The sequence below is a fragment of the Canis lupus genome, chromosome 13 (assembly GCF_011100685.1).
Source record: "Canis lupus familiaris isolate Mischka breed German Shepherd chromosome 13, alternate assembly UU_Cfam_GSD_1.0, whole genome shotgun sequence".
NCBI lineage: Eukaryota > Metazoa > Chordata > Mammalia > Carnivora > Canidae > Canis > Canis lupus.
This window is the reverse complement of record NC_049234.1, coordinates 41850802-41872992: the sequence shown is the minus strand read 5'-3', so window position 1 is coordinate 41872992 and position 22191 is coordinate 41850802. Positions and strand designations below refer to the sequence as shown.

General features: G+C 39.7%; 1 protein-coding gene and 1 pseudogene across 10 annotated transcripts in view; both read left to right on the top strand.

Annotated features, from left to right (window-relative positions):
- Nucleotides 1–9963, top strand: part of YIPF7 (Yip1 domain family member 7) — a 42936-nt gene extending 32973 nt beyond the window's left edge. For 8 of the 10 annotated variants that reach the window (XM_038555979.1, XM_038555980.1, XM_038555977.1 and 5 more), the window contains 3 exons: nt 1715–1860; nt 6261–6442; nt 9540–9963. In XM_038555979.1, coding sequence (XP_038411907.1) covers nt 1715–1860; nt 6261–6442; nt 9540–9702 — 491 coding nt within the window. In that variant the 3' untranslated portion in view covers nt 9703–9963. Of the gene's footprint in view, nt 1–1714; nt 1861–3402; nt 3474–6260; nt 6443–9539 lie in introns of those variants that run through there. The other 2 variants (XR_005368977.1, XM_038555982.1) reach the window with 2 other exon arrangements.
- A 7616-nt stretch (nt 9964–17579) lies between these two features.
- Nucleotides 17580–18959, top strand: LOC610748 (annotated as a pseudogene).
- The last annotated feature ends 3232 nt before the right edge of the window (nt 18960–22191 follow it).

Here is a 22191-nt window from a genome sequence, read left to right as displayed (position 1 = left end):
TTTTTTTTTTTTAAAAGATTTTATTTATGTATTTATGAGAGACACAGAGAGAGAGACGGGCTCCCCACAGGGAGCCTGATGTGGGACTCAATCCCTGGACCTGGGATCATGCCCTGAGCCAAAGGCAGACACTCAACCACTGAGCCACCCAGGTGTCCCTGGACAAATTCTTAGTATGTCAAAACCTCAGCCATCTGATGCATAAAATAAGAATAAAATAACAGTCCTAGCCTTATTACAGGTCTGTGAAATGAATTCATACAAATCTTGTAGAGCTCACAGCAAAATTCAGGGGAAACAGCAAAGAAAAAAAAAAGCCTATTCGATTCTTTTTTGTTGAAATGTATGTTCTTTATAGTAGTATATCTCTAATTATTCTGGGCCTCTGCGTTACTCTTATTCAAATTTAAAATAATAGAGGGAGGGTAGCCAGCTTGATTATTGATTCCTAAATAGTAAACCCATGTTCTCTCTTTTGAGTGTTCCTTTCTCTACTCAAGATACATCTTAACATTTATCTTTATAGAAGTGGTGGGAAAAGAAACTGATGTGTTAATACTTATTTCTGTATTCAGTGGGTGTCAGATGGCTGGTTTTTTAATGTTTTAAATAAAAAAGATGTAAGGGGGCAGGATCTAGCAGAAGGATCTTTGAGGTGGCAGTCAGAATTACTTAAAAGCAAGGTATTGGGAGATTTTATTTAAGATTTTATTTATTTTAAGATTTTATTTATTTGACAGAAAGAGAACGCACAAGAGAGAGTGCACACACTCATGAGCAGAGAGAGAGCATGAGCAGAGGGAGAGGGAGAAGCACACTCCCCACTGAGCCGGGAGCCTAGTGCTGGCTCCATCCCAAGGTTCTGGGATCATGACCTGAGCTGAAGGCAGATGTTTAACCGACTGAGCCCACCCGGGCGCCCTCTCAAATTAGGTATTTTTAAATGAGTTTGGATTCATGGACACTGAGCCCCACTGATTTTGGATATTTTATTCTACTCACAAAAGGGAAAAGTTAAATTGTCTCAAGAATTTAATCTTTGAGCACACAGACTCAACTACAGTAGCACTGACCTTCTTCAAACATGGGTGCAAGAAAGGGCCATCCTCTTTTCTCCTCTGCAGAGTTTCAGGCAGTTAGCATAGAACTGCTTTTCTCATCAGGCAGAGTAGAAATAATATCCCTGATCTGGGCTAAATATGTTTGGTTTAAATAATACTGCTAATTGAACAAATTATACCATGTTTGATATAAGTATAATATGATTTCAAAAGTGTTATTAAGGAAAAGTGGGGGAGAAGGAAATATCTAAATAAACAATAGGATGGGATTTTTGGTCTGTTAGCTACCATTTTACATTTTACTGTTTGAATGTAGAGTGTCTATATCTCAATTTTCTTTTCTTTTTTTTTTTTTTTATATCTCAATTTTCAACTCGATTTTAAGCTTATATTTGATGCCCTAAGGGAGGGAAATTTTTCCTCGATGTAATTATTTCTCTAAAGTATTTGTTTGGAAACAAACAAAAAATTTGTTTTTGATTTTTTTTTTCAAATTACTATATGTTACATAGAACTTTAGATTTTGAAGGAGTGACAATCAATCAAGTGCTAAGTAAATTAACTAGATATGTTAATTGTAAGTAAACATTATTCGTGTTGATTTTTTTATATATATTTATATTATTCCCTCCCCTTCTTTTTCCTTTTTGCAGAACTTGGGATTAATTTTAATCACATATGGCAAAAAACCTTGACCGTGTTAAACCCACTGAAGCCAGCAGACGGCAGTATCATGAATGAAACGGACCTCACTGGGCCCATCCTGTTTTGTGTGACTCTAGGAGCCACCTTGCTTCTGGTAATAGCAGCAAGCACCTGATTTTAACCTGTGTCCTTTCAAGCGTCATTTTTTGAAGAAGTCTTTGTTAGTACAGAAGAAACTGTGTTACTTTATAAAGTGTCACTTGTTTAACTGATAACTACTTTTTTTTTTTTTTTTTTTTTTTTTTGGTGAGTGAGACATAGTTGACCATAGGGACAAAGAGATGCAGCCCTCAAATATTACAACAGATAAAATATAAATGTGAACAGAATTTTAAAAATCAAATTACCAAGCAAGTTTTCCACAAAACAGGATCCTTTATGTCTTTCTTGTTATTTAGAAAAGATCCTCCATCTGAAAGAGTTGAAAAACACATGAATTTGGGAAACATAGGCCCAAATTTTATTTCTTGTTTTCTGTGACATTTCTCATCACACCAGAGAGATCCCTTCTCTTTGCTCATCATTTTCTTTGCTGGAGTGCACCTATAAAATATTTCAAATACCCTGTGAGGTATGAGTATGAGATGAGTTTCCTTGTTTCTATTTAGGTTATTATAAACACATTAATTTGCAATGAAACCAATGGCTTGATGTATTCAACCTATATATTTCTCTATTATTTTAGTTTTCTGCTTTTTATGAAGGCATTTTCCCCCTGACTTTACCATTTGTCTTGTGTATGGGCCTCTTTCATTTTTTAAACCTGGGAGTAATGAGATTGAGTACCAAAGAAGTAAAGAAAAACATTTCCGTGTAAGTTAAGTTTTGAAGAAATTCTAGCTCATACTTTACAAAATATTTCATTTAAAAAAAAGGAAGAAAAAGAGAAAATGAAGAAAGGTCTATGGTTTTAAACCAAATGCAGAAAACAGAGGATGAAAAAGATGGTCAGGCCAGTCTGAAAAGTATAGTTTGATTAAGATGCAAAGAGATAAACTTGACGGGAGAAAGAATACAGGAAATTAAACATTCTAGGAAAATCCCTTAAAATAATTATTAGTCCAATTCTCCATCTCAACAGCTCTTCACTTTCCATAAGTCTGTTTTCCCCAGTGTAGCTACAGTTTTCAAAAGCAGATGTAAAATGTATTTGCAACTAAATATTCACTTTTTACTTTTTTATTCACTTTATACCAATCAAAATACTGATAGTAATCTAGTTTCTGCATGGTAATATGGTTAAAAATCACATCACATTTATCCAATACAATAGTATTTAGTGATAACATCTTATTTTTTCCTTTGAACTAGAGCAAATGCAAATACTCTGTAAATCAAACACTATATCAACTAGAGTTTTAATTTAATCTCTAATATCCCTTCTGTCTTTGTCACAGTAATTTGATTATCTTAGCTATATACTAAGTAAAATCATGTCAATTAATCAAATATAAACAATTTAATATTTTAACCCATATTTCTTTTTCAAGTGACTTCTAATATAACAGCTGTTTGTTTTCCTATACAAAACATTACTATTACCGTCCCGTAAAGGAAAACATTAATCCAAGTAAAATCTCTTTTGGGTATATCCTGTTAGTTGGAATTATTTAAATATCTTCTTTTTTGTTTTAAGTATAAAGCAATATAGGCAAAGAACCCAACTGGAAGTGAGAAAATTGGATGCACCCCTAACTTTGCCTCTAGGTATGATCTTGACATTTTTGTTTTCTATTTCTTCATTTCGAAGACAAATAAAGGTCTATGTAAGTGGTATTAAGTGGTATTCTTGAAGTTCCTTCAGTTCTAAAATTTAGGGAAAGATGTGAAAATGCATATTTTCTGAAATATTTTAGGCAGACATTCTTCAGGTTAATTTTACCATCAGATGTGGTTACTTCAGAACTGACTCCAATAAACATTGAGCAAGAAGGACCAAAAGCAACAAAAAGTCACCCAAATATATACTAATGAAGTCAGATTTCACTCAGAGTCCATTTGAAGTTAAGCTGACCATGCCCTGGACATCTGGAATTAAAATGTAACAGAAAAGTTTATAGGCTGCTGTATGCATTGTACTAGAGAAAGCAAAACTAAATCCAAAACAATATTCAATTAGTTCATTTTCTCCAGACCTATAAGACTCATAGTCACATACTTATTTTTCTGATTTCTGAAGACATAAGGCGTGACACCATATCTTTTAGTGGCCCTTATTCATAGTGAAGGAGGCAGACCAAAAAGGACAGCTTCAAACAGCATAAACTGAGTTTTATTCTTGCTCTCAAAATTATTCTCACCCCCAAAACGAGGAGGATAAGTGGTTTAAAAGTGTGACTCCATTTAATTTTTCTGGTAGATCTAAGAATACAATCTGGAAAAGGATCATGCATGACTATGTGAAAACATAGTCAGAAGAATAATAAGTATTTCAAATCCAGATACAGTAATGAGGTTTGTACAAGGAAGGCCCGTAAAGTTTTGAGGTTAAAAAGAAATGGAACATTTGCTTTCCATTTCAGTTACAAGCCCTTTTTAGAATTTAACAGATTAAAAATGGTGGTGGCCCCTTCCAAATGGAATTACAGCTTAAGTTGGATAGACTAACAAGGAAGGAGATGAAGAGAGAGGTCACCGATTGATATTGAAAGGAACAGTTTTCCTATTAAATTAGTTTTGTCTAGCCTCTGTATACCCCAGTCTGTTCAAAAAACTACTTGGGATTGGGAAAGTCTAACTCTGTGTCCTTTGGTTGTGGGGAAGTTGCCTTTCACCATTACAACTTTTGCTTCCTCACAATTCTCCCGTCCAATTAAAATATCAAGTAGACTGTTTCTCTAATACATATAAGTGATTTGAAATGGTCACTATTTTCCAAGTGGAGCAAACTCACCCAATAGAACAATAGCTGATGGGCTTCTTAAGGATGTCCGTTAGCATTATTAATATTATTTCACAAACTAGCCATGAGACTACGGAAGTTAGTTGCTGAGAACATTTATGGCTAATGCCAGAGAGAATTCTGCAAGCATAGCCCAGGGACATTTTGTGAAAGGACTTGATAGTGACCAACCTCCCCCTCTGTACAGAGGAAGAAGAACCCAAAATGGCTAGGCAATTTGGAACATCAAAATGATCATAATATTCTCCATTAATTAACTGCAAAGTAAATCTCTCTTTATTCTGTAAGACATAAAAACTATAGATAACAGCCATGGAGAAGAAAACATGACGGCTAAAAAGCTCACTCTCTGAGTTTACCAGATCCTTCATTGTCTTGCATAATTTCTGTGAAAAACAGTCAGCCTGTTCAATATTTATCTAGAATTCCTAATCAGCTTATGCAAATAGAAACACCAAAAGCGTTCTTTACCGGAGCTTTGGCATCCTCAGGTAACAGACGTGAGAATATCCTCAGTTGAATCAATAGTAGATTGTGACTTTCCCTGGGTGGGTTTAATGGGACTATGTCAGCTCCCATCCCAAGGGCCTTGTGGGGGATGGTTCTGATTATGAGTCCTCAGAAAGTCAGTGTTGTCTCCTGAGCACCAGTGATTTCCCTTTAGCAGTACTTTTTTAAATTTTTTGATTCATTACCATTTGGCTTATATAAACCAGCTTTTCATAAGGTATGTTCAGTTAAATTGGTAATATGTGTTATGAAAACAGAGGATTGTTTGGGATATGCCAGGTTAGATAAGGTCGAGTAAGTTTGGGATATGCCAGGTTAGATAAGGTCGAGTAAGTTTGGGATATGCCAGGTTAGATAAGGCTAAGTAAATCCCATTATTTTAAGACCTGTGAGAGACCCTGTAGACATCCACGATCTAATTTTAGAGCCAGACTGGCTAGGTTCAAAGCCAAGTTCCACCACTTAACATTATTTTACTTTGGACAAGTTACATATTCTCTGCACCTTCATTTGCTCATGGGCAGAATGAGTATCATAATGGTACCTATCTCATCAGGCTGTTGTGTGGATTAAATAATTTAATACACGTGAAGTGCTCAGAATAGGACCTAACAGTACATCCTATAGATATTTGCTAACATTACTAATCTGCCTTATAAAGTCTTCAAAGCTAAAGTGGAGATTTCATTCATTCATTCATTCATTCATTCAATTATTAACAAATAGGGGGAGAACAAGCATATTCCTACTTATGTCTTGTACATCTAATAGATGATCTCTGCTAAAAACAAACAAAAACAAACAAAACAAAACAAAAAAAAACGACCTAGAAAATTTTCATCTTTTTTGTGGCATGCACATGCCACCCCAAATACAATAAGGAGGGTTTATTTTCAGGACCTGAATTCATAGGACAGCCAGTGTTTTTTCTCCCCAGAACTCCCAGCCTTCTGATGACCATCCTGGAAACACATGACACAGTGTTGAGCTGATTGGTTCTCAAATGCTCTCTGCCTTGTTGACATTTCAGTGTCCTCTTGATGTTGGCTACGTGTCCAGCTGTTTTCTTCCCGTTGTTGCAGGCAGGAAAGGTTCAGTTTGGTTACGTGTACGGCCTGAGCGCCGTGGGCTGCCTGGGGATTCACACTTTGCTGAGCTTGATGAGCTCCCCGGGGCTGTCCTGTGGCTGCGTGGCGAGCGTGCTGGGCTACTGCCTGCTACCCATGGTCATCCTGTCCGGCTGCGGCCTCGTCTTCTCACTGCAGTGAGTGTCTGCGACACCAGGTGCCCCTTGTGCAGTCTTCCCTTCCCTCAGGCTTGCCACACCAGGGCCGCAGTTAAAGCCTTCCTTATCTTTTGGGTCGTGGGATTGGGGGAACGTTGGCTATTAAAAGCCACACACAGATTCAGGGAAGTAGGTCCATTTTGGCTCAGGTACTGTTCCCATTTGGAGGATTTCAATGATAAAATAAACCAAGCACATTGGAAGTCGTTGCATTCTTCAGTATGGACTATTGTCCAGGGTGACATAATGACTGTAGAAAATTCATTTGTTTGATTTTGGAAGAGTAAGCACCTGGTGAAGGCTGACAGATTGGTTCAGCTCCCAGGCCCTCTCCCTTCCAGGCAGCAAGCACATGTCCTCCTCAGCTGGGCTCCTTGCAGTGAATTCCCAGGACCCCTGATGAGGACGTTAATGTCAGAGAACTCTATAGCCTATATGCTCAGCCAATAGATTTTTTTTTTTTTCTTTTTTACTTCCCGGGCAGTTAGCATTTGCGATTCATGACTATTAGTGAGGATCCAGTAGACCTGTTACTGTTGGACAGTTTCCCAGGGCACATCCCCCACTGTTTGGGGAGAGCAAAGACTGACACAGTCCTTCATCCCCTACATTCTCTGAACCCAGTAGACATTTGCCATCAGTGCTCATCCTTCCACATCCAAAGGAGGCATAATTTGTATTTTTTTCTTGGATGATCCATATTTTAAGTTATTAGCATTAATAATTGATCCATATTTTAAGTCATTAGCACTAATAATTGCTAATCGGACAATATATTATATAAAGAACTTACCAATGCCAAAGGTAGACATTTAAGGAGAGCCTTTAAAGATTTTGTTTAGATACCTCCTATAGTTTTTTTTTCATGACGTTATTGAGATGTCTTAGTTGGAAATGTTTCTTTGTCTTAACATGGTCTCATATTTATTTAGTTAGTTATTTAGCTCGAGTGGGAGGGGCAGAGGGAGAGGTGGAAAGAGAATCCCAAGCAGGCTCCATATCCAGTGCAGAGCCTGCCATAAGATCATGACCGGAGCCAAAATCAAGAGTCGGCTGCGTACCTGAGCCACCCAGATGCCCCAGTATGGTTTCATTTTAAAGGTGACATTCTTGAGCAAACCCTTACTTTATCAGCAAGTACTCAACATTTTAAAAAGAGAAATAAAACAGAAAATGGATGCCTTGAATATGGAATACAATGTCAGTTATATTTCTTGAGTCTTATCCATGGAAAAATACTACTTTTTGTATATCATGTTCTTCAGCAAGCTTTTCTATTTACTAAGTTGTTTGGTACAGACATTTGACATGTTAATACAGAGTTTAGTTCTACAAATTCTATTTTGTTAAATGCTTTTGCCAAAGGATGCTATAATGACTTACCATTTAAAAACTTTAAAAGATTATTTCCAGCAGAGTTAAGGTTTGGGGCACCTCAAGTGACTCCAGATTATTAGGGGAAGAAAATAAAAAACTAAAATGAGATGTTGAGAATCATTAGAAGTCTGGACCTTTTTTCATTAGATTTTCATTCTTTTTATTTTAAGATGTTATTTGTTTATTCACGAGAGACATACAGAGAGAGGCAGAGGCATAGGGAGAAGCAGGCTCCCTGCAGGGAGTAGGACTGATGTGGGACTCGGTCCCGGACCCTGGGGTCATGACCTGAGCTGAAGGCAGATGCTCAACCACTGAGCCCCCCATGCATCCCTAGATTTTCATTCTCAAATGATAAAGGATGACTTTGAAATCTCTTAAATTATGTTAAAGGAGAGTAAATTATCCAACCCTGAAAAATATTACACTGAAATTTCCTTTTGGGGCATATTACTATATCATTCAAATAAATTAGACATAATTTTACATTTTTGTTCATAAAAACCTGTGTATTAAACAAAACAAAAAAAGACCTTGTGTATTAGATCAACCCACAAATTATTTCTAATAGATATTGAACCAATGAATATAATCCTTATTAGAATGCATTTTAGATATTTTTGGTTTATTTATAATCCAAAGCATTATAAGCTATACTATATAGTTTTCCACTTGTTTTTCTTTGGTTCAGTTATTAAAAGTAAATATTTTTGTCATTACCACAAATAATAAACATAATTCTCAACTTCAGATTATACCAGGATCAAGTGAGACAGTGTCGCTTGATGGTGAAAGGAGTAGTGTGCCTTTGTAAAAAATACAAATTGTGCCTCCTTTAGAATTAGCTCTTGACCTAATAATGCCCGTTTTACTATGCAATTTTCCACGTGTCACCTCACTGATCCAAAGCTGTGGAGTAGATATCTTGTGATCTTTCCTAAATCTTACAGCTTATTTTTCCAAATAAAGCATTCTGTTTTGCACATAAGGAGAGAAATTCACTCTTTGCTACGCGCATCTCCTCTTTTTATCCTCATGGTAGCTAGACTTCACTACCGTATTTGCCCATTTCTTCTTAGAGAGCCAGGTGCCTCCACAGTTGTCTTTGAAGATATCAATTTGAACAAATCCATTCCAGTATTCTGAAAAATCCACAATACACTTATAAAAGGAATCTTCAGCAATGAGATGGGAAGCCACACACATGTCTGTGTTCCCTCCTTGAGCTGTGTCAGGCTTTGCCATCTCAGAAACCTGAAAAGTGGACCTGGGAGCAGTAGGGACGAGGCCCCTACTGGAATGCGAGGCCATTTATCTTTCTGCTCATACCATGCATACATTTGAGAAGACCGTGTGGGGAAACGAATCTGTAACTATAAAAGAAGACCCTAGTTTCTATAAAAGTTTTTCTGGAGTTGGGATTTGAGTGTTGACAGATGGGGGTAACTGCAAAAATTTGCATTTCTACTAGTTCACATTTTTACTGAAGTATAAAACGTTTACCTCTGATGAGGGGAATTTGGCTCACAGATTTTCAAGATGGCCAAGGCCTTTGAGTTTGTAGGGTTCCCCACCCTCATTTTACAAACGGAGGAAGTATTTAAAAATATTGTACCAAGGATGTTTCAGAGGCAGCTCTGACTCAATAATGTCTTTTTCCCTTGACAGAAGGTAATCATCTCTTTTGTCTTTGCCGTAGGGGCACCTTTGGAACTGTGTTGGCACTGGTCATCATTGGCTGGTGTAGTCTCTCCGCTTCCAAAATCTTCATTTCGGCCTTGGACATGAAAGGACAACAGCTTCTCGTCGCCTACCCTTGTGCCTTATTTTATGGACTTTTTGCCCTCCTAACAGTTTTCTGAAGAGTATTTGAAATGCTGTTTCAAGATTCTATTTGTTTCCTGTTCACATTACCCTGAAAATGCGTTAGCATTCAAATTTGGTAACATGATTTCTGCTTTATGGCTGTTGGGAGAATAATAAGCAAAGAGACAAAACAGCACTTAAGGATGGTACTCTAATAACTTGTTTGGTTTGAATGATGTTTTGCTTTTTGGTTTGGTGCATTAAAACATTTTAAAATATTTTAAAATAAAAGGGAATACAGTTGTTGTACTGATGGACCCTGCTTCTCTCAATGGATCTATTTTTAAGAAATTGTAGGTAAATAAAATCATATGATGACTGTGTAAAGTAAAGCAATGGTGAGTCTTTTGAGAAAAGTCCGTGACAATTTAAGCTGTGTTCACATGGTTAAGGTCACACCATCCAGCACCTTTGGAGAATTGAAGAGGAGGGTCATATGGGTTTTACTTACCTAAGAATTCAAAGAATCTCCTGTTTTTTAGTTCATTTACTGTAACAGCTGCACCTTTGTCCCAACAATGCATTGACTCACCACTTTTCAAGCCTTCTTTCTTGGTTTAGATGCCATGGTTCATTATTATAATTTCTTTCTCTCATTTGTCCTCAGTAACCTTAACCATTTGCTCTCTAAATAGACAAATGTGATGAGAGGATATTCTACTTGTTTCACTTTGATTATATTACTATATCTTAAATGGCTCCACAATTCTGTCTTGTGAATCCTAGGACATTACCCTACTGAATTTGCTTTCCCACCTTCCAAGAGGATCATATCACACCACTCCTTCACTGCTCAGATCTCCCAGCACACCTACCACATTTCTCACTGTTGGTTGATGACCTTTCTTTGCATTTTATTGAAAAATTAAAACAGCCAGAAGAAAAGTGCTACGTTTTCCCACCAACAAATCTACCGGACTATATGCAGCTTTCCACGTACCTGTATGTATATGTGTATGTGTGTATGGACACACACAAGAATGTTCTGCATTCCCTCCTGACACTGTCTCTTCACAGCCAGCCCTTCCACCTATACAACTAACGTTTTCCTCTTGATCTGCATAAATTCTAATTCTGGTTCCAACGTGTAGGGGTTTTTCCCACACCACCAAGCAATGCTCCAACACTAGCTGGATGCCTTCCAGTTTGACTTAGTTCTGATACTATCTACCTGGAGATAGTTCAGATTCCACAAGTTAAGGGCTCAGTCCACAAGTCTGCTCTCCTTCCCCATTTCAGATGATAATTGCAAGTCCAGGTTGTCACCTGTCCATCTGACCAACCGGTTATAGATTGAAGGTTCCAATGACCTCTTCTTTGGGTTTAATTCATTTGCTAGGACAGCTCATAGAACTCAGAGAAACATTTTACATACTAGATTGCAAGTTTATTATAAAAAGATATAACTGAGGAACAGCCAGAGGGAAGAGGTGGGAGGTATGGGGAAAGGGTACTGAGCTCCTGTGCCTTCCTTAGGTGCATCATTCTTCCAAGGACTCCCCATGTTCCCCTGGCCGGGCCGGAAGCTCCCTGGTCCTTTAGAGTTGTTATGGAGGGTTCATCAGATAAGCACAATTGTTTAAATCACTGGCTATTGCTGATTGAATTCAATCTCCAGCCTCTCTCTCCTTCCAGGAGGTTGGGGACTGAAAGTTCAACAGTTGGTTCCCTAAGCACCCAGCCCCCAGCCTTGGGGCTTTCTAGAGGTCACCTCATCAACATAACAAAAGACATTTTAAAAAAGTTTCAAGGGTTTTAGGAGTTTTGTGCCAGGAAGGGTGAAGGCCAAATGTATATTTCATACTATAAATCCCAATATCACACCTGTCACTCATCAGAACATAAATATGGTTCATTATTTCCTATCTTAAAATAAAAATCCTTTGATTCACTACCACTTCCCAGTTAGGCCTATTTCTATAACACAAATCTTTGAAACAGATGTCTGTTGTCTCTGCCTCCACTTTATCACCACCCATTCTCTCTTTCTTACAATCCAGCCAAGATTCATTACCCTGTTTATCAAGGCCACCTTTGTCATATCAGCAAATCCTCCGCATCTGGCTAAGTCCAATGGTCAATTCTCAGTCATTCATTTTAGTTGAACTCCTAGAAATTTGATTACCCTCTTCACCAACTCCTTTGCTGAACCACTTCACTAGACTTGTGGGGCACCACACTTTTTTTTTTTTTTTCCTATCTCACTGATGGCTTTTTCTCAATTCTTTGGGTTTTCTTCCCCTTCTCAATCTCAAATCTCTTCTGTATATACTCACTTGCTAGATGAGCTCATGTAATTGCATAGCTTTAAAATCTAATGACTTCCAAATTTCCATCTCCCATCCAGCAATCTCCCCTAAACTCTGGACAGGAACCACAAATCACCCAACTGCTCGGTCTAAAAACTAGTAGTTTGTCTTTATCACTCTTATTTTCACTTCCGACATCTAATCCATCAGAACATCCTGTTGACTCTGTAATCAAAATGTACTCCAAATTTGAGTATGTCTTATGAGCTCCTTCACTGCCAATGCTACATTAAGTCAGTATCATCTGTCATCTGATGAAAACAATCTTTTTACTGGTTTCCAGCTTACATGCTTTCTCCCCAGTAGGTTTTTCTACACACACAACCTTCATGATCTTTTAAAAATGTAAATCACTTGTATTATCCCAAGTCCAGGGCCCTTTAATGACTTTCATTCATATTTACAATAAAATTCAACCACCTTTTCATAGCTCAAAAGCTTCTTATTCAGAGTGCTCCTCAGAACAATAGCAATAGCATCCTCATTAGAAATTCAGAATCCCAACCCTCGCCCCAGACCAACTAAACCAGAGTCTGTGTTTTAACAAGATCCTAGATGATTTGTATACACAACAAAGCTTGAAAAGCACTACTGGAGAGAAGAAGGCTTAGCTTGCCTGATCTGACCATGTTTTGCCTTCCTGACCTCATCTTTCATTTTTGCCCCCATTCCCTGGTTTTATTGCTACGGCTTAGACCACCACGTTTAGCCACCTCAAGATCTTTATGACCGTTCAGTACCTGCAATATTCTCAATCTAAATCTTTCATATTAGTCAGGTCTCTGTTCACATTTTACCTCCTTAGATAGACCTTGACTGGCTATTCTTTCTGAAACAGAACCTCTCCTTGCTTTGCTCAGTCGGTTGAATTGCCTTACACTCCCAGAGTTCTTACGATACCTGAAATTATGTTATTGTTTCTTTCTTTTCTATCTCTAAATACGTGGAACCCAGAGACTTTGTCTAAATACAATATAGTTCATGACAAAAATAGCAGATTAAGACCTATTGAATGAATGAATGAATAAGACTGTGGTTTGGTATTGATTGTTGTAGCAAACAAGACAACCAAGGCTACAGCCATAAGAGAAATTACAGTGGCAATGGTGGGGGTGGGGTGGGAGGTGGAGGATAGACAATAAACAATAAACAGTAAATAAACAAGACAATTAGAAAAGTATGAGAAAAATACTAAGGTAAGAATGTGTAGAAAAGAAGGCAGGACTTCAGTAAATGTTGGACTTCTGTAGCTAAAACCCATTAATGGACCTGTTAGTAGTCATGGAGTTTTCTTAAGTTCTTGCTTTTTCTACTTGGACTGAGATAGTCCTATGGACTCTTTATCTAAGAGACCTGAAGTACGAATGCTATTTGTTTAAGTGATTTATTTATATAATCATCCTATTGCTTAGTGGTGCATTTGCATGATAGACTTAAAATTTTTACCTTGCAAAAGTGCTTTTATTAAAATAAGTAATAGGTAAAAATTGCTCTAAATTCAGGATGTAAGCTGACATTTTTCTATGCATAGAAATAGGTCATACACAGAAAAGGTTTGATGTTTTTACTATGAAAAATTATAACCACCACATAAATATCCAGATAAACAAAGTACTAAATATTTCATAACAGCAAGAAGTAAGAATAAATTCTATTTAATAGTTCCTAATGGCAAAATTATGAAATACATAAGAATCAATGTAAAAATAGATAATCTCTATGAAAATAATTACAAAATACTAGATTCACTTGTTAGGAAGACTAGAACATGCAGATGGATATACTGTACCCCAGGACAAGAAACTGAACTTTGTAAAAGAATATCCCCAAAACAAATATATAGGTTTCATATAATTCCAATTAAAACTCCAGGGGTATTTTTCTTGGACGTTGCCAAAATGATTTTAAGGTTAATCTGAAAAAATAAGCAAATATATAGCCCTGAGAAATCAGAAATAACCTAAAAATTTATTACAATAGGCAGTGAGTTAAGTCAATTCTTACTCATCTCTATAGGTGAATGCTAGGTAATGATAGAAAAATCATCTTGAAGAATGATAACATGAGAAAATACATGTATTAAATTCTCATAATTTTGATATTTACTGAGGACTTACTGTGGGTTGACATAGATGCTCTACAGTAATAACTCAATCTTCACAGTAACGTTATGAAGTGTTTGTATCATCACCTCCATTTTACAGATGAGGCTACTGAGTTATGAGAAGGCTAAATTACTTGCTCAATGCTATTTAACCAACAACCAGGATTTGAATCGGTGAAGTGTGTCTCTGGGATCCATAACCACCACATAACACTGCCTATTACTGAGCAAAAACCCTCATTACATCTTCATGGCCCCCAACATGTCTACCATTTATTGTGCTCACATGTATCCTTTCCTCTCGACTTTGGCCCACACTAGACACCAAGAAGCTTTACGTGATGGAGAATAACAGTATAGAAGAAGAATCCAGAATGTCTAAAAGGACTAAAATGTTGCCTGCATGACTCCCGGGCACATTTCTGAACTCTGGTTGGAATAAGCTATGCATATTCAGATCTAGTTAGCATTTAGATAGGAAAATCTCACAAAATACGGGCCTCTTCTCCATTCCAAGTAATGATGAATGTGTCATAGATTTGTACGGAATGGAGATATTTTTCTTTTCTCATAAAGGTGAACTGTATTTATTTCAGTAGAGCATATTCCAGAAGAAATGATAAAGTGAAAGGAAGCATAATTAGGGTACACAACTAGAAATACATGTTTTTGGTTTAATGGACTCTGACTACTCTTTTCACTCTCCCTTTCCTCAAATGTTTTCAGATTCTTTTATCTGAGAATGTAACATCTTTCCACTTTTCTGTCTTTACTCGTTGGATAAAAGTTACAGATTGTGTGCTAAGGGTAAATGGCACATTTGGAGTCAAGAAATGGCCTTCATTTCTACAGGAATGATTGGGGACATGTGCTGAAAATAAAAGTCCTGAATTACTTAGACTCAAGTGCCCCAGTTCACAACAGTTTAACTAGAGCAGTGGCCTTTGCAACATTTGAGGACAGATGTTTTCCTACTCTGCTCTGGTTCCCAGTGAAGAATGCCAACTGCGAAACCACACTGACGGTCTCCTGCTCCGCTTTTTCTTAGAGCACAGTAGGTTCTATACTGTTTCTTGGTGCCACAGTCAACGATCCATAACTTTTCAAATCTGTTTTCATTTCTAAGTGGAAGTTTGGAATGATTTTTTTTTTTAAGTTTAAAAACCAACCAGGCTGTATCACAGAGAATCCATGATGATGGTGACCAAATACATATTTTCAGAAAAAAACAATAGATTTTTTTTCATGAAGGTAGGATTCATGGGCTTTTACGCTGCTAATTAGCCATACAAAGTGGTGAAAACACTATGTATAAGGACTTTGATGTCTAAGAAAGAAGAAGGAAGGAAAGCAGATAGACAGAAGGTAGGAAGGGGAGGAAAGTAGGGAAGGAAGGGAATGGGGGACGAAGAAGAGGAGAAGGAGAATCCTAGATTCTGGGCTTGGGTTCTGCACAGAGACAGCTTTGTGGCTTTTTCACACAGAAAATGAAGTCAATGGTGCAGAGTTTGTATGGTCTTTATGAGGTCTAAACAAGCTGCTGCATAGACAGGACGTAGCCTAGTGCCAGCCAGGAACACAGTAATTACTCAGTAAATGGAAACTTGCCCTGGCTCTAATAGATCCTCTAGGACGAGCTTTTAAGAAAGACTCTTTGCTTTTCCATTATATCATGAATAAAATTATGAGTAAAGGATAATGGCTCTAATTGATATCCATGTTTAGTGGAAAACAACTGTTTTGACATAGTAATGCAATCGGTGAGGGGACTATGTCAAGGCTAGCTAAACTTTTTTAGTGTTATTAGAAATATTAACACAGTTCTATGAATTTGAAATAAAGATCTCCACTGAAGTCTAACTATTTGTCCACCAGGCATCGACGCCTCTTATAGTCAAGGTATTACCCTCCATTGACCAGAGCAGACACCAAAGCAGGCACTTAATTTTTTTTTTAATTGAAAGAAAATAAATGTATTTATTTATTTGACAGAGAGGGAGAACACAAGGGTGGTGGGTGGTGGGTGGTGGGTGGGAGGCAGAGGGAGAGGGAGAAGCAGGCTCCCCTCTGAGCAAAGGAACCCAATAGACTGAGCCCCCAGGACCCCAGGATCATGGCCTGAGCCAAAAGCAGACACTTAACCGCCAGAGCCCCACAGGTGCCCCTAAAGCAGACAGTCCCAGCCTCCCTGGTCCCTGGCGGCCCGGGGCCAGTGAACCAGGGTCAGCCAGTCAGGGCCTGCTGGTTGGCTCCTGGAATCCTGGTGAACTGATACAAAGGCCCAGGGACAATTAAACCTGCTCATGGAAGCAGAAGATCAGATGCAAGCTGGGGCAGCAGGAGGGAGGCCTGGGTGGCTCAGTTGGTGAAGCAACTGCCATCGGCTCAGGACTTGATCCCACCCCTCCACCCATGATGTTGGGCTCCCTGCACTGGAGGGAGCCTGCTTCTCCCTCTCCCTCTGCTTCGGCTCGGTTGTGTTCTCTCTCTCTCTCTCTCTCAAATAAATAAATAAATACACAAATACATAAATACATAAATAAATAAAATCTTTAAAAAGAAGGAAGAAAGCAAAGCAAGAAAGAGCAGAGGCAGCCGAGGCCCTTCCCGCGGCCTAGTGACCCCGTGGGCTGGGGCCGTGAGCTCACTGCTGAGCCCGGGCACCCTGGTCTGTCTTGCTTCTTAAAATGCAGAAAGAATGGAATTTATGCCTATTGAATAAGAAGTGTGAGCTCCCCTGGGCCTGGGGCTCTGAGGCCCTGGCCGTGATGGTTGTGCACGGGCCCAAGGTACTGTTCCGGATTTGTATGTTTACTGTCCTTCATTTTCCCAGAGAGACCACTGGAGAGAGCCCACAACAATGCATAGAGTATGCAAGGGTATTTTTATTCCTCGCGTTACTTCTGGAAACAGTGCACAAAAGCATTTCTCTTGTCTCTGTTGGGGCTTGGCCCTAGGTATGTCTCTGCAGGGCACCACAGGACCTGGTGAGACACTTTGCACACTTCTGACTTACACCCACCTTATTCATCTGCCTTGAGTCACGAGTGCCATTAAGAAACGATTCTTTAAAAAAAAAAAAGATTCTTAATTAAAATGATAAATCAGAAATATAAATAACTCCTCCCTGATATGCGTTAACGCTTTACTTATCCTATCAGAAATACCACCTCCAGGAAGATTTCCCCATGGTAAATTCCCTTCGGCACAAACTATTTCATAAACCTTTGACCATGTATAAGCTTTGATAAAATACCTTCCTTCAATAGCCATTAGTATTTACTTAAACGTATTTTCATAGATTACTATTTTATAATAATGAAAGATTCTATTTACTGATGTTTGCTCTCAATCATAGTTTAATCTTGAGAAGATTCTTCTTGAGGAGAATAAACTCATCCAAAAATTTTTTTTTTTAATCCAGAATATTTTTAAATTGTCACCAGAGACACCCTGGATCATGCGCAAAGACCAACAGAACCATGGGCCCAGCAGTCATTCTCTCCTGCGTGACCTGCCAATGCTGGTCCTCCACCGCAGCTCAGAGCTCGGTGCGTGCAGCCTATAGGAGTTGACCACCAGAGTCATTTGCGGTTTTGGTTGAAGTTGTTTCAGATTCTTCCACTCTGGTTTTCTACTTTTTTCCCCCTTTGATGGGTAGAAAAAGGAAAAAAAAATATGTGTGTGTACAATATGCTGGAAGGAAGTATCTATAAGGAATGAACACCTGGTGAGCACCTACCCTAGTTCAGTGTTTTATATAAAGATCTCACTTTATCATCAGAAAAAGCAATGAGTAGGTGCCTGTGTGGCTCAGTTGGTTAAGCATCTGCCTTGGGCTCAGGTCATGACCTCAGGGTCCTGGGATTGAGCCCCATGTCGGGCTCCCCACTCAGCAGGGAGTCTGCTTGTCCCCCTCCCTCTGCTCTCCCCCCAACTGGCCTGCTTTCTCTCTCAAGTAAGTAAATAAATAAGATCTTTTAAAAAAATAAAGAAAGAAAAAGTGATGAGAATGTATGCTAACGGAAAACATAAAGGAAGAGAATATGGTGCCTTCTCTACGCATCCCCACGGCGTTGCGTGTCTCCTTCTGTTGTGGGTGTTAGAAGGGCCTGAGTTTGTCTACATCTTCAGTGGAGCTAAGCGTCTGGAGGACACTGATCGTTCTGCTGTGCTAGGGTTGCTGTCACAAAGTTCCACAGACTGGGTGTCTTAAGGCCAAGATCCAGGTGTTAACAAGTCTGGTTTCTTCTAAGGCCTCCCCAGTGAGCTCCTGGGGGCCACCTTCACCTATGCCCCCATGATTCTTTCCTTGGTCAGGTTTCTCTGTCCTAATAGCCACTTCTCATGAGGACATCCATCCATCCTACTGGATTAGGCCATACCTCATTTTACCCTAATTATCCCTTTAAAGGCCCTCTCCAGGCAGCCCCTGCCCCAGGACCAGGCAGCAGTGGCCCAGGGCCCCGTGTCTACTTTCAGAGCTCCCCTGGGGCTGGTGAGGGCCCAGGTGGGGCAGACGACGAGGGCTCAGTGAGGTGCCAAGGGAAAGTCACAGTCAAGTACGACCGCAAGTACGACTCCTGGAGGAGTGGATCCTGGAGCAGCTCACTCGCCTCTATGACTGCCAGGAAGAAGAGATCCCGGAATTGGAGATTGATGTGGATGAACTCCTGGACCTGGAAAGTGATGATACCCAGGCCGCCAGGGTCAAGGAGCTGCTGGTTGACTGTTACAAACCCACTGAGGCCTTCATCTCTGGCCTGCTGGACAAGATACAGGGCATGCAGAAGCTGGGCACACCCCAGAAGTAGGGTCCTCGGCCCAGGTGAATGGTGGCTCCCACAGGACAATCGCTGCCCCCTGACCTCGTAGCAACAGCAATACTGGGGGCCCTGCAGCCAGGCCTGGTGCCATGAGCAGGGCTCCCCGTGCCTCTGGCTCAGGGGCCCCATCCCTGCCCTCCTCAGTTTTCCATTTTTGGGGTTTTTTATTGTTATTAAACTGATAGGACTTTTTGTGTTTTTATATTGACTCTGCGGTGCAGCCCTTTAATAAAGTGAGGGTATGCCTTTGGTGCAAAAATAAAAAATAAAAAATAAAAATAAATAAAAAAATAAAAGCCCTCTCCAGCTATGGTCACATCGTGAAGCACTGGAGCTTAGCACTTCAATGTATGAACTGAGGAGAGGGGAGCACAGCTCGGTCTACAGCGCTCTCCAAGGCCCCTCATTTTTATCTCCTTTCACCATCCTCTACAAAGGTTAGCGCCTGTTTCTCTCATACCGTCCATTTATCCAAGTAATTTCCTAATCTCTTCCTCAGGCTGCTAAGAACGATCTTCCATACCCCTCAGGACACCCCCTCCCCGTGTGTAGCATCTCCCAGGGAATACGGCCCCTGCCAGCAACTCCTGTCCCTCTGCACACACTCCTGTCCCTTCCTGACTCTGCTGTTCATGACCTACGGTGGGAATGACTGTCGAGGTTCTGGGCCCAACCCTTAGGAGGAGAGGCTGCTTCTGCCTCCTGGCTCTTGAAGCCTTGAACCCGCTTGTTTGAGAAGTTTCGGCCCCTCTGTTGGAATAAGACACTACACAGAGGAACGCTCAAGGCCAGAAACCTTGGTGACGAAGATGTTGTGGCCATCAGGCTCCTACCCTGAGAATACGTTGATGAGACCTCAAACAGAAGGCATGTCTCTCCCCGATCGCTGTCCTTCGAGACCACAGCCACCTCTGTGCTCACCTTCACTGAAGCCCCTGCCCCCCGTTTACCACCTTTGGAAGGACTGGTACCCTAAGCTTAGAGCAGTATTTGCACTAGCCCAGTACCCAGAGGAGGCAAAGGAGGCGGTCTTGCCTTCTGTCCTTACCCAAGAAGTTGGCTGGCTCTGTCCAAAGGGAACTCCAACCCTCTAAACAATTTGATGAAATTAATGTATTTTTAGGACAAACTCTTGCACTCAACATAAAACCAATTTCACGTAATTTGAAATCTATTCACTGGAGCAACCAGCCACAGAATGGTTCTCAAATATTCTTGAACCTGAAATGCCTGTTAAGGTACAATTGGTACTGTCAACATCCCTTGCACAATTTTAATGAGAAAAAAAATTAAAAGCACACTCTTCTGTATGGCCAGTCATTAATCACTGTAATGATAGCGGGGAAGTAAATTAACTGATACTATAACCTCTTCCCCTTCAGAAGCTAAGTAATCATAAAGGTACCACAGGAAAATTGGTTACATCTGAGCACATTTTTATAAGGAGTGATGATAATTAAAAACGTTAAAAAATCAAAGTGTTGGGTTTTTGTTTTTGTTTTGGAGTTTTCGTTTTGTTTTTTAGCTGAAAACAGAAATCTGAGAACTCCAAATATGGAGGCGGTACAGCAATTCTCATCTTTTCCCCACTGTCACTTCGTGCATGCTTCTCGGGCCAGGCCTTTACCCTCTTTCTTGTGGTGCCTCCTCCAGGGGACCCTTGTGTATCCACTGAGGATTTGGGATCCTTACGGGGCTGCTCTTTTCTCAAGGGACCTGCATATCCATGTAGATGGTGTGTCCTGCGCTCCACCTTCTGAGGGCCTCAATCACTGCCCTCGCCTTTATTTCTCCTCCATCGTCGTACTACTATAGCTGCTTTCTGGACTTTGCTGTTTGCTTGAATTATTCCATCTCAAAAGAAAAATTTCACTAGCATCATCTGTTCTTCAGTCCGTTCCTTTTTTTATTTCAGTATTCTTTTCCCGTCTCAAGACACTTCAGTTTTATTTCTATCCAGGCCAGATACAATGGTGTCTCACACTCAACTCCCATAGCCCAATGCACCTTCTGCCAACGGGCTTTGCTAAGCTGTAAACATCCTCGGATTAACATAAACTTCTGGTTTCCTAATTTTCTCCGTGGTCTTGTGGGAGAGGCTAGCAAACTGGAGAATTGCACAACGACTGATTAGTTTGATTTCAAGTTTATAAACTCAAATACCAAATGGGTTCTCAAAGCAACTCAATTTTTATAAGAGTAAAACATGTTTATTATACAACTCAGAAAAACAGACAAAAAACAAACTGGAGAGTAGAAAGGACCTACAACATCCTACGGAAAAATTGCCATTAAGATTTTGGTGCTGTTCCTCCCAATTTCATTTCTGTGTGTGTAAAACACAAAAGGTGCACATTATTTTCACAAAATGCCCCTTAACATTATAAAATGCACTTAGTCCAGAGTCCATGGGACTTATTTCCAGTATTTAACTTTTAATGAATTTCATAAATCCTCCCTTTTAGACACGTTACAATTTATGGCTAACTTTCCCCTGCTGGTGGATATTTAGGTTGTTAGTGACCAGCAACTCAAACTTTTTTTTTTTCTCTAGAATGAATGTCTAAAAATAGAACCTAGGAGCTAAAGAAAAAAACAATTCTGCGTTTCTCAATGTACTTTGACAAATCATCTTTGAGAAAATTGAGAACAGTAGATTTTGGTAACAGTGGAAGTAACAACTGTTTTGTCCTACATTCTAACTGAGCAGCATCTGAAGGGTTTTGTTAATTTAAGCGACCAGAATTTATATGTATTTGTTTGATTTTGAGTAAGACTCAGATTTTTCATGCTATACATTTCTTGGTACCTGTGAATGAGCTCTTCACATCATCTAAGTAATTCTCTGGACCGTTCCTGACCATCCCACTGTCCCATCCTTTTTAGTCTCTCTCAGTGGTCACAGCTGTCGTCTGGTAGTCACACGCTCCAATTCCACACCTTCCCAATTTGGCTTCCAATATTTCAAATGAAATCGAATCTCTGTGGTAAAGATATTCCTACCCCCTCCCTTCCCATACCCTCTGTCTTGTGTGCTGTGTACTGACAACTCAGGATCATTTCTCCCTTGATGTGCGTGATTTTGAATCACGCGAGTCAGAAACCTTGAGATTGTGTTTACCAAACTTCCACCTTGAGTTGTCCAGGTAAGATTCCAGGAAGACTTTTATGCAGGAGGTGTGGCTGGAAAGAAGCAGAGATGGATCATCATTGATCCTAGGTAGTGGTGGGAACGCAGGGGCCTTG